Consider the following 11,344-nt stretch of genomic DNA (forward strand, 5'->3'; position numbering starts at 1 on the left):
ATCCTACAATAACATACAATGGTTGGTCCATAGTGTGAACCCGACTATTGTTAGTATACAGTCAATGCCCACCTCTCAGCATGTATCTCCCTTTGATGCACAATGCACATTTATGAGGCCTCAATTATGAGGAGTAACCATGGTGCATATGTCTCTAGTGGGAACCCCATCTCTTAGATGCCAATGGGATCATATTGTGACCATTGATGATGGTTAGGAGATGGTCAGGGGCAGCGCCCCAGTTGGGGGACCCGAAGGGGCTAGGAGTCCCCTAGTGGGGGTTCGAGGGCAGGAGCCGCCAAGGCGATGATATGATGAATATTCCCTATAATATTCTCTTGAATATTCCCTTAGATACTAGGTCCATCATTAATCGATGGTGGTTGGTGGTCGGTGGGCTGCGTTCTTGATACATGGGTGGTGACCATGTCTATGCACTGTAACCGCCATCATTGTATACACGTCTACCACACCGCCTATAGTACTATATATGGACATGGTTGCCATGGGCTAAGGCATCCAATTCTTGTGAGTATCCACCCCCTTCGACACCTCGTATATCCTCCATCCATATTTTGTCTAGATCACCATCTAAGCTCTACTTGAGAGCGCACGGGTGAACATCACCATCACTTGTAGGTCTTTGATGTATAATCAGAATTTTTAAATTATCTCCATTGTGTATCTATTGCATTGTCTATTGTGTTTTTTCTAGCTATCTGTTGTGCCATATTTTTATATGGTATTAGAGCTTAGGTGCTCTTAGCAGGAATAGTGCATAAAGTTTAGTCTTTCTTTGCATAGAATCCCAGGAGTGATGGATTCTATCTCTGCTGTTGATACACCTGTCTTGCGCATTCATCCACCTTCCTTCACGGAAGGCAAGCTTGATGGGACAAACTACACTCTCTAGAAATTCAAATCAATGCCATTATAGACTCTTATGAGCTCCTAGAAACTGCTCTGGGAATGAATGCAAAACTAGTGGGGGAAGTCCCGACCCCAACAACCCTACAAACATGCTTCCACCAGATGCTACACTTCTTTGGGCATGGAGAAGGTGCAATGCTGATGCACTTTGTGCCATCGTCACCAATGTAAGTGATTATGTTCTCACTCTGATTCAACATAATACCAAGGCTGCATAGGCTTGGATCATACTAAGAAATCATTATGAGACTCGAAATCAGACCAAGATTCAAAACCTGCAGAATCAACTTCCTACTGAAAAGTTTGCTGAAGAAGAAGCTGCTGAAGCATTTATCTCATGGATCAAAAATCTACGAGATCTAATAGAGGCTGTAGGGATTACACACACTAGTGAGGAGTTGGCCCGAAGCTACATCCGAATTCTTCCACAGAAGTATGATGGCTTGGCTACATCACTAAACACTCAGGTTAGAGTACCACCCTTATCATTTGAATAATTTAGTGCTATGTTACTTGAGGAGTAGATGCGGCTAAAGACCTACAATGGTGTCGATGCTGCATTTTTGGCCAATTCTAAAGGCAAAGGTGCGACATCTTTTTATAAGAAGAACAAGCCAAAGAAGAAGAAGTTTCAAGGGATCTGATATTACTGTGACAAGAAGGGTCACGATGTCAAAGACTATAGAAAGTAGCAGAGACTGACAAGAAGAATGGCACCTTGAAGTCCTCATGGAAGGGAAAGGAGTCAGTCAACAATGTCGAGGTCGAGCTTGAAATTTGGGTCACCATTGAAGAGGCATGTTCATCTACTCAGGCTCCAGTTGTTGATGATTCTTGGATTTTGGATAGTGGATCATCCCGACACATGACCAGTAATAAGAAGGGCTGGTATAGTTCTTGAACACCATATTGGGGAATATGGGAATTTCCCAAGACTTTGGGACACATGGTCAAAACTTTGGATTTCCCATAACTTGAACACCATGAATCCAAAATGAGCGCTTTATGGCTTATTAGATCCCATTTTTCAAGCGCTTTCCAATGATAGGTCACATGATAGGGTTTTGAGAAACTTACAAATATGTTATCCATGTCCTCCTTTTTTAGTGTTAAAAAATGGGAATTGGGAGATTCCTAAATTCACTAATATGGTGTTCTTGGAAGCCTCTGTCCTCTATGTACCCTAAATAAAGAGAAATCTACTATTAGTTGCGATGACAAATCATGGGCTTGAAGTACGATTCAAGAAAACTAAAGTAGAAATTCTAGATGTTGTTGACAAGGTAGTCGGAAAAGGAGTAAGGCACAATAGTCTCTACAAGTTGAGTGCCTTTACAGTGTCTGTAGATAAGAGCACAAACAAGCTTTGGCACAAGTGATTTGGTCACATTGGATTTGCAGTGCTAAAGGAGATGTAGAAAAAGGATATGGTAGAGCTAATTTGCTTGCATTTTCAGAATTGCAGGATCCATGTGAAGCTTTCATGATGGGCAAGCAACAATGCAAAGCATTTTCACAACAAGAAAGCAGCCAATCGAGCAAATACTCCTCTAGAGTTGGTACATGCTGATCTTTGTGGTAAAATGTCTACTACTGCATTAGGGGGGATCTTCTTACTTTATTCTGCTCATCAATAATTACAGTAGGAAGATGTGGGTTTATTTCCTTTGGGATATGCCTGAAGCTTTTGGCAAGTTCAAAGAGTGGCATAAGCTTGTGGAAAATGAGACAGGAAAGAAGGTAAAGAAGTTTCGTACAAATCGAGGAGGAGAATCCCTTTCAACCGAATTTGATAGCTACTACAAGGAGAATGGAATCAAGCACCAATTCACCACTGGAAAGAAGGTAAAGAAGTTTCATACAAATCGAGGAGGAGAATCCCTTTCAACCGAATTTGATAGCTACTACAAGGAGAATGGAATCAAGCACCAATTCACCACTGCTCACACACCTTAGCAAAATGGTGTTGTAGAATGCTGCAATTAAACTGTCATGGAGATGGCTCGATGCATGTTGAAGGCAAAGTGTTTGCCCAATACATTTTGGGCTAAAGCAATCAACATAGCAGTTTATGTCCTCAATCATCGGAGCTACACAAAGGCACTCAAGGATGTTACACCTCAAGAGGCCTACTCTAGTAAGAAACCTCCAGTTTCTCATTTTAGAGCATTTGCCTTTGAATGTTATGTGCATATTCCAAATGCATCTCGGACCAAGCTAGATGCCAAAAGCAAGAAGTGTATCTTTCTTGGATATAGCCAAGAGTCGAAGGCATATTGGCTCTATGATACAGAGGAAAAGAAGATTGTGTCTAGCCGAGATGTGGTATTTGCAGAATAGCAACACTCAGTGGAGGAAGGAGGTCCGTTCACGCTATCATCAGTTAGAGAAATAGTCCAGCATGAGCCCAACCCACCAGTCAAATTTTCTCTCAACAAGGAGGAGGAGTTTTTAGAGGATGAAGAATCTTACACATCATAACAACCTACTCTTGTTAAACCACAAGGAAAGACACTTCCAAAGTGGGAACAACAGCTCTTGGATGAGCATAATCTAGTACTTGGAAGCCAAATTCTTCAACAAATGGACCATGCAGATCAAGCAGAATAGAGGAGGAGAGAAGAGCATCTGATCTCATTTTCAATATGGCCTTGATGGTGGCTAAGATAATGGGAACCTCATGGGAACAGTGAAGGATCTAGCCACCTTGGATGAAGCCTTAGCAAATCCAAAGTGAAAATCCGTGATGCAGTCTAAGTATGATAGCATCATAAAGAACAACACCTGGGAGCTAGTTGACCGCCACACCAAATAGAAAGGTAATTGGTACCAAAAAGCTAAGTATAAGGATGATGGATCACTTGAAAAATACAAAGCTAGGTTAGTCGCACAGGGATTTGCATAGGTAGAGGGTTTCGACTTTGATGAAACCTTTGTTCCAACTTCCCACAGTTCATATGACAACTATCGGGGCAGTACTTGCCTTGGCTGCTCACAAAAAGTGGCCAATCTTTCACATGGATGTCAAATTAGCATTTCTAAATGGAGATCTCAAGGAGGAGGTATATGTGGCCCACCAGGTTTTGAGATGCCTGGATCAGAAAACAAAGTTTGTAGGCTAAAGAAGGCATTGTAGCGCTGAAACAGGCCCCCAGGGCATGGTATATAGAACAATTTTTCCAAAAGATTGGGTTTATAAGAAGTTCTTCTGATGCTAACTTGTATGTTCTAAAAAGGCATGGCAAGATTTTTTTAGTTGTCTTGTATGTAGATGACTTAAACATTTCAAGTGACAATGAAGAGATGATCCATTAGATCACCAATAATAGAAGCAAGGGCTTGGAGATTCCCTTGCTTCTAATAGATCACCAATAGTAGATGATGATGATATGGTGTCCATCTTGTGACCTTGAATGGCCTTGGCAAAGATTACAGGCCAATTTTAGACCTCCATTAGAGTTCAAGAGAACTTTCTTGATTTTCAAGAATTGATTTCTCTTCTCATCCATGAGGAGATAAATATTGAGGGAGGTTCATCCTCTGGAATTTCAAATGAATAGACCTTCTACTCTATACAAGTAGAGGAAAAGGGAGATCATCATCTAAAGGATATGCTGAGCCATGAGTTTGAGATGACAAACTTGGGTCTTATGCATTTCTATTTGGGGATTGAGGTCTGGCAAGAGTCAATTAAAATCTTCATTTTGCAAAAAAGTATGCTTGTGAGATTCTCAAAGCATTTGTGCGATGACAAATTGCAAACCTGTGTCTACGCCAATGGAAGTGAACGTGAAGTTTTCTGCAAAGGATTTTTCATCACTTGTTAACATCAAGAAGTACAGGAAGTTGGTGGGGAGTTTCATTTTTCTCACTAACACTAGACCTAATATCAACTTCACAGTCAGTGTGTTGAGGAGGTTTTCTAACAAGCCGTGAGAGAGTCATTGGAAGGAAGGGATGAGGGTACTTAGGTACATTAGAGGTACTCTTGAGTATGACATCACTTATAGCATGGGTGACACTCTGACAAGTTATTGTGACTTAGATTGGGTAGGAGATTGTGATTCTAGGAAATCAATTTTTGGATATTGTTTTTTACTCAGTTTCGGTGCTTTCTCTTGGACCAGCAAAAAGAAACCTACAGTGGCAGTTTCTTCCACAGAGGTTGAGTATGAGGCAGCTTGCTTTGTTGCATGTGAGATAGTATGGCTGAGAAGAATCTTGGTTGACATGGGAGTTCAGATCACGGAGACTACAGTCTTGTTGTGCAACAATCAGAGTTGCATGGCTATCTCCAAAAACCATGTGTTTCGTGCTCGCATGAAGCACATTGAGATTCAATATCATTATGTGTGGGAGCTAATAGAGGATGAGATAGTTAAGCTGGAGTATTGCTCTATAGAGCAAAACTGCACCGACATCTTCACCAAGGCTCTTGGGAAGGACCAGCTCACTCAACATCTTCATCAACTTGGCGTTGGGCCAAAAACCTAGTTCATCTTCAGGGGGTGTTAATATACAATATACACTCAATTCCCTCCTCTCAGCACGTATCTATGTATAATGCACATTTGTTAGGCCCCCATTATGCGTAGTAGTCATGGTGCATATGTACTTAGTGGGAGCCCTGGCTTAGATGCTGATATGGGGCCATTATTGTGACCATTGATGATGGTTAGGAGATGGTCAAGAGTATGAGCGTTAGCTCGGGACCAGGGTAGCACCTTGGTTGAGGGTCCTAGGGGGGCTACCATCCCCCTAGCAGGGGTTCACAGGCGGGAGTACCCAAGGTGAAGGTATGAGAAATATTCCCTCAGATACCAGGTCCATCATTAGTGGGCAGTGGTCGATGGGCCGCTTTCTTGATACGTGGGCGGTGATCGTGTCTATGCAGTGTAACCTCCCTCATTGTATACACATCTACCACATCAAAGTTGAAGGTTGTCCACCAATTTCTATTCCAGTGGATTTTGCCTTTCTACACAAGAGAGATTGGTTCAAGAGACAATCACCATACAATAATCTAGAAATGAACACAATGTTGGGTACACATGAAGTCATGGGAAGGTCATGGAGACCATACCTATACCATGAGAAAATATTGGCTATATATCAATGTACAAGCCCCTCTATTTCCCCATTCAACGTTCCCCATTCAACGTGGGAATATTTTCAAAGGAAAAGTATGATATGGGTAAGAAGTTGATACATAATTTTCCCTACTTTGAACCACCCTCACACAAAGCCCTCATCACAAAGACATGGATGTTAAAGACCATGAGGGATTTTAATTCCCTCTACAACATGATATCAAATCTTGCTATGATGGTAAACCACCTAATTAGGGAAAAAAATAAGACACTAGTTAAATAGTTTAAGTATAGATGGGTTGGCAAATGTTTTATATATAAACCTAAAACTTTAGAAACTTGGGCGAATCTTTGAAATTCTCTATCTTATATGGTAATATGTAGTGTACTTTTGGCGAGTTTGTCTCTAGAACACACTAAAAACTAGAAGATTTTGGGTATTTTTTTTAAGGTTCTTGTGAAATAGCTTGACAATATCAAAGACCCCTCTAAAATAGCCCTTGGGCTAAAAATAGCGCTTAATCTTTTCCTTGCACCCAATTCTTCAAACTCATCAATTTAGTGAAGACTTTTCCAAAATGGATAGCCCCATCCAATTACATCCATGGACTATAGACTTTTCCAAATTGGATAGCCCCATCCAATTACATCCATGGACTAGCTTTTCCAAAATGGACGACCCAATCCCATTCAACCATGGACTAGCCTTTTTGAAATGAATGACCTAATTCCATTTGATCCATGGACTCAATCAATGGACTAAGCCTTTCCAAAATGGATGACCCAATCCCATTGATCCATGGACTAGGCTTTCCAAAATGGATGACCCAATCCCATTCGATCCATGGAATAGGGTTCCTAAAATGGATGACCCAATTCGATCAATAGACTAGCCATTTTGAAATCAATTAGTGAAGACCTTTTGGAAATGGATCCATGGAATATGGTTTTCAAAATGGATGACCCAATCCCATTCAATCCATGGAATAGGGTTTCCAAAAAGGATGACCCAATCCCATTCAATCAATGGACTAGCCTTTTTAACATCAATTAGTGAAGGCCTTTCCAAAATGGACAACCCAGTCCCATTCAATCCATGGACTAGCCTTTGACATCAATTAGTGAAGGCCTTTCCGAAATGGATGATCTAGTCCCACTCGATCCATGGACTAGCCTTTGACATCAAGGGTAGTCCTACCCTTTAGAAAAAGTTTGACTATTACCAAAGATTCGTTAGAAAATTTTTGACTATTACCAAAATTGATCCATGGACTAGCCTTTAACATCAATAGTAGTCTTACCCTTTAGAAAAAGTTTGACTGTTACCAAAGATTGTAGATAGTGGTTCCTTGACCATCACATCATCTTCAACTTCAAAGACATGTTTGAGACTTGTTTCCAAGCAGCTTACAATGTCTTACCTTACACATCAAAGAATTGTTTCACCTACCATAATTTTGTCTCCCATTTGGGCCTACCACATGATCTTAACTTGGCTCTCACCGATTTCAATGACAAAATCTAGATTAAGAATAAGGATGCAATGCACTTTATTATGATGATTTTAGGATTAGCCAACCTTTAAAATCTTATGTGTAATGCTAGCAATTAATATTTTTGTATAGACATATAGCCTAAGCTAGGTTTCTTTAGCTTTGGGAACCGTGGACATTCCATGGGATTAGCCAAGCTTACAAATCTTATGTGTAATGCTAGCTATTAATCTTATGTATAATGCTAGCTATAAATCTTTTTATATAAACATAACTTAAGTTAAGTTTCTTTGGCTTTAGGAACCTTGGACATTCCATGGGTGGCCAACTATTATATATGTGAGGCTTTTTATGATATACATTTTGAAATAAGATAAAGGGGGACAACCCCATTATCACATTTGAGTCTACTTTGTGCTCTTGTGTTAGTACACCTTACATGCTTGTTTCTTTCTTGTTAATACATGTGAGAGGTGGATTGTGATACATTGCTTCTTGTTGCTTGCATGCTCGTTTTCCCTCTCTCATTAGTTATAATTATTCTAATCACTTTATTGAATCAATAAAAGGCATTGAGATCTAGTTATTTCCCCTCATGCTCATTACACACTCTTACAAGAATTCCATGGTGTAAAAATATGGAGGGTGCAATTGAGTGATCTAGCTCTCCCACAAGAGGAGGTTACTCTCATTAGATATCTAGTTGCATAATTTCCCAATGACTTTTGTAATCTTCACTTCTTCCCCATGTGCACAAGGTAATAAGCATGTTTAATTAGTTATCTATATAGACTATGTTGTGCAGATTTTTTGGATGCATGTTTAACTAAATAGTTGCACATAATGGTGACAACATCAAAGACAAGGTAAAAGGATAAAAGACTATCATATCCACATGGATATATATAGCGCAAATACTCTTAGAGGAAACATTATTTTGACAACATACACCCATGGAATCAATTTACATGTACACCTTGAAATAGCCATTATACACATTACTCTCAAGTAAACAATCATGCCAAAGATGTTATTTAATTTTAGCATATTCCCTTTATTATTTGTATGTTTAAGAGCATATAAGAACATGACAAATGGTGGATTATAAAAATGTAAAAGCAATGTGACGTGTTTACTCAATTCCTTTACTAATGATTACAATTATTTTGCATCTTAATAAATTGAACTCTTAAATTTGAGTTTCAAGGAAGACATATCCACTCTAATAATCTTTTTACCTACTAAGACCTATTAAATTTTGAGCTCAAAGACTTGCACTTTCTAGAGTAACATTAGTCTAATTAAGAAAAAAGAACAAGTGGGCCTCATGATTTTTGGTCATATCAGATCTTTTCTTAAGAATCTCTCACATGACACTAATATGTAGAGATCAATGTAATAAGTCATTACATACACACATTCTTTCTATTATTCAAATAAGTCATTACACACACACACATTCCTTCTACTTTTCAAATAATTCATCATTTGCATCCTTCAATTATACAAATAATTATTCATTATGATGATCTTTCTTAAACAATAATTTTTTTTTAAAATAGATGCATCAAGAAGGAGGCATGAACTTAATAAAAAGCAAAGCTATTAGTTGAAGAGAGAGTATCACAACTACAAATAGAACGTTTAGACCTTTAATTTTAACCTAAACGAAAACATTGGGTTGGTCACAAGGTGCCCAAATAAGAGAGAGGCGTTATCTCATGTATATGTAAGTTGTTAACTAAATAAAATTAAGTTGGTAGCCTAGAGAGAGAGAGAGAGAGAGAGAGAGAGAGATTAGTTTCTACTAATCTAGTTATTTAGTGAAACAAACGTACAAGTGCTTTACTATGCCAAGAAAGCATGCGATCGGCCAATGAGGTGATAACTCAAGTGGTGAAAGTGTTTGCATAGGACCAAGAGATCCTGGGTTCAAAACCCCCCTTGATGCTTCCTCGGCAACATCGCCTATGAGTGGATAATTAAGTGTTTATGGGCAATAAAAAATCAATAACTATCGGAGGATCTTGAACCAAAAAATCAGTAACTACCGGATAATTAAGTGTTTATGGGCAGTAAAAAATCAGTAACTACCGGAGGATCTTGAAAAAAAAAAAAAGAGCATGCCATTGAAAAGGGTGGATAATTAAGCGCATATGGGTGGTAAAAAAGATCAGTAACTACTGAAGGATCCAGTGGGCCTTGGGCTTGAGGCAAGTGGGGAAAAAAAAGAAGCATGCGATTGAAAAGGCCGGCCATTTATTTTGTAGAAACAAAGGCTATGAAATACAAAAGGTCAATAATGGTGGGATTTAAGGGCATTTGCCGGTGCCTTTGGAGTTCTTAAGGTTGGCATAGCAGGGGCATTGCTCACGGTTACCGGCTGTTCCTGAGGGCACGCAATTGCAAACCTTGCAGCAAGCATTGCAATCGAAAAAACAAAGCTTTGCTCTGCTAGCCTTGCTGCACCTGGTAGCACAAAGGCCTGTGCAATCTGGAAAGAAAAAAACACACACACACACACACACACACAATGGTGAATTATAGTATACATTCACACTGAATTCTGAAAGCTTCTGACAAAAAGCTTGTATATAACTCGCACACTCTTTACCTATGGCCAGTAGGTGCCTTGCCTCATAGAATTGAGATCCTTTGGTTGAAGGTAGGCTTTCAGCACTTACTTCGGCCAGTGTAGATGTTGTTGAGGCCTGCAAGGATTAATCATTAATAAGCTAACAATTAACCACTTAACTAACTGCAATTGTTAGATGTATTTGAGCTTTGCAACACAAGTAAACAGAATCTTATTATATGCTTGCCGGATTCAATAGGCATAGCAACAACACAACAAGGACAACTTGAATTGTGGTTGAAGCAGCCATTGACGTGGGAGGAAGGACTTAATCAAGGTGAAGGTTAGGGGTATGATTAAGGAAGAGATTAAGAAACAGATAGATTTTTAAGTTGGGAGTGTTGGAGGGTGGTGGCAGGAGGCAGGTGTATATATAGAAGAGTGTGATGAGCATGGAGAGAGGTGTGGGTTGCCGTTTCGTGCAAGCTGGCTAGAGGAGGTTGAGGTAACACGGGGATAGATTTGACAGGCCCATTCACGGGAGTCTCCGGGCAGCTAAAATCAATTCAAACATAACATACCTCAAAAGTTTAGGTTAAAAACGAGTTTAATTTATGCTGTTCTCAAGAGCTTAGGTTAAAAACGAGTTTAATTTATGCTGTTCTCAAGAGCTCTCCATATATGAGACCTTACATTTGTTGCGTGTTTCATCACCCCAGCACATTGTGAGCTGTAAAAGGAAATAAGGTACACCAGAAAGGAAATAAGGTACACGAGAGGGGTCCCTTCTTTAGGGTGGAAGCCAGCTAAGCTAGGTCTAGAGGCGGCTATTCCTTTGAGTTCTTCTTAGTAGGACCAAGTGTGGTCCTAAATCACCCCTTTAGGCAAACTCCCAAGGAAGGTAACCAAAGTAATCTCTCCAGAAGATTTATTTTGGCATGTTTTATTTTTCCACTGACCAAAGAAGTTTTTTACCAAAAGCATCTCTTCAAGGACACTCCCCTCCCCTCCCCTCCCTAGAAGGACACCAAACCCCATCCTTCTGAATGGCAAAATTTGCTTTTGCCCAACTTTTGAGAATGAACTGCATTACTAAAGAAAGCTTTTCAAGAACAGTGCATTCATTGAAAAGGACACTTAACCCCAATCTTTTGAAGTACTTTGAAATGACTTGATTGTTTATAACTACCTATTCAAAGAGAACTTTCCTTTGCTATTCTCTTGCGAGGTAAATTATAAACCTCCCTTCAATAGGC

The 11,344-nt window shown here is 39.6% G+C and overlaps 1 protein-coding gene across 1 annotated transcript; it reads right to left on the bottom strand.

Annotated features, from left to right (window-relative positions):
* Nucleotides 1–9,329: 9,329 nt before the first annotated feature.
* LOC147635388 (cypmaclein-like) lies at nt 9,330–10,580 on the bottom strand. The gene is made up of 3 exons (XM_086802177.1): nt 10,336–10,580; nt 10,128–10,224; nt 9,330–10,007 (listed from the first exon to the last, which is right to left on the bottom strand). The coding sequence occupies exons 1-3, from the start codon at nt 10,396–10,398 to the stop codon at nt 9,826–9,828; spliced, it is 342 nt and encodes a 113-aa protein (XP_086658303.1). The 5' UTR covers nt 10,399–10,580; the 3' UTR covers nt 9,330–9,825.
* Between the last annotated feature and the right edge of the window lie 764 nt (nt 10,581–11,344).

Source organism: Cibotium barometz, chromosome 9, assembly GCF_041138505.1.
Source record: "Cibotium barometz isolate CiBa-2024 chromosome 9, ASM4113850v1, whole genome shotgun sequence".
Lineage (NCBI taxonomy): Eukaryota > Viridiplantae > Streptophyta > Polypodiopsida > Cyatheales > Cibotiaceae > Cibotium > Cibotium barometz.

What these genes read in the sequence shown, in the direction of transcription:
- LOC147635388 (XM_086802177.1), bottom strand. Translation starts at nt 10,398, where the DNA reads ATGGCTGCTTCAACCACAATTCAAGTTGTCCTTGTTGTGTTGTTGCTA. An exon ending in TGCTATGCCTATTGAATCCG is followed by an intron (nt 10,225 to 10,335) that starts GCAAGCATATAA and finishes TAATCCTTGCAG; the next exon opens with GCCTCAACAACATCTACACT. An exon ending in AAGGCACCTACTGGCCATAG is followed by an intron (nt 10,008 to 10,127) that starts GTAAAGAGTGTG and finishes TTTTCTTTCCAG; the next exon opens with ATTGCACAGGCCTTTGTGCT.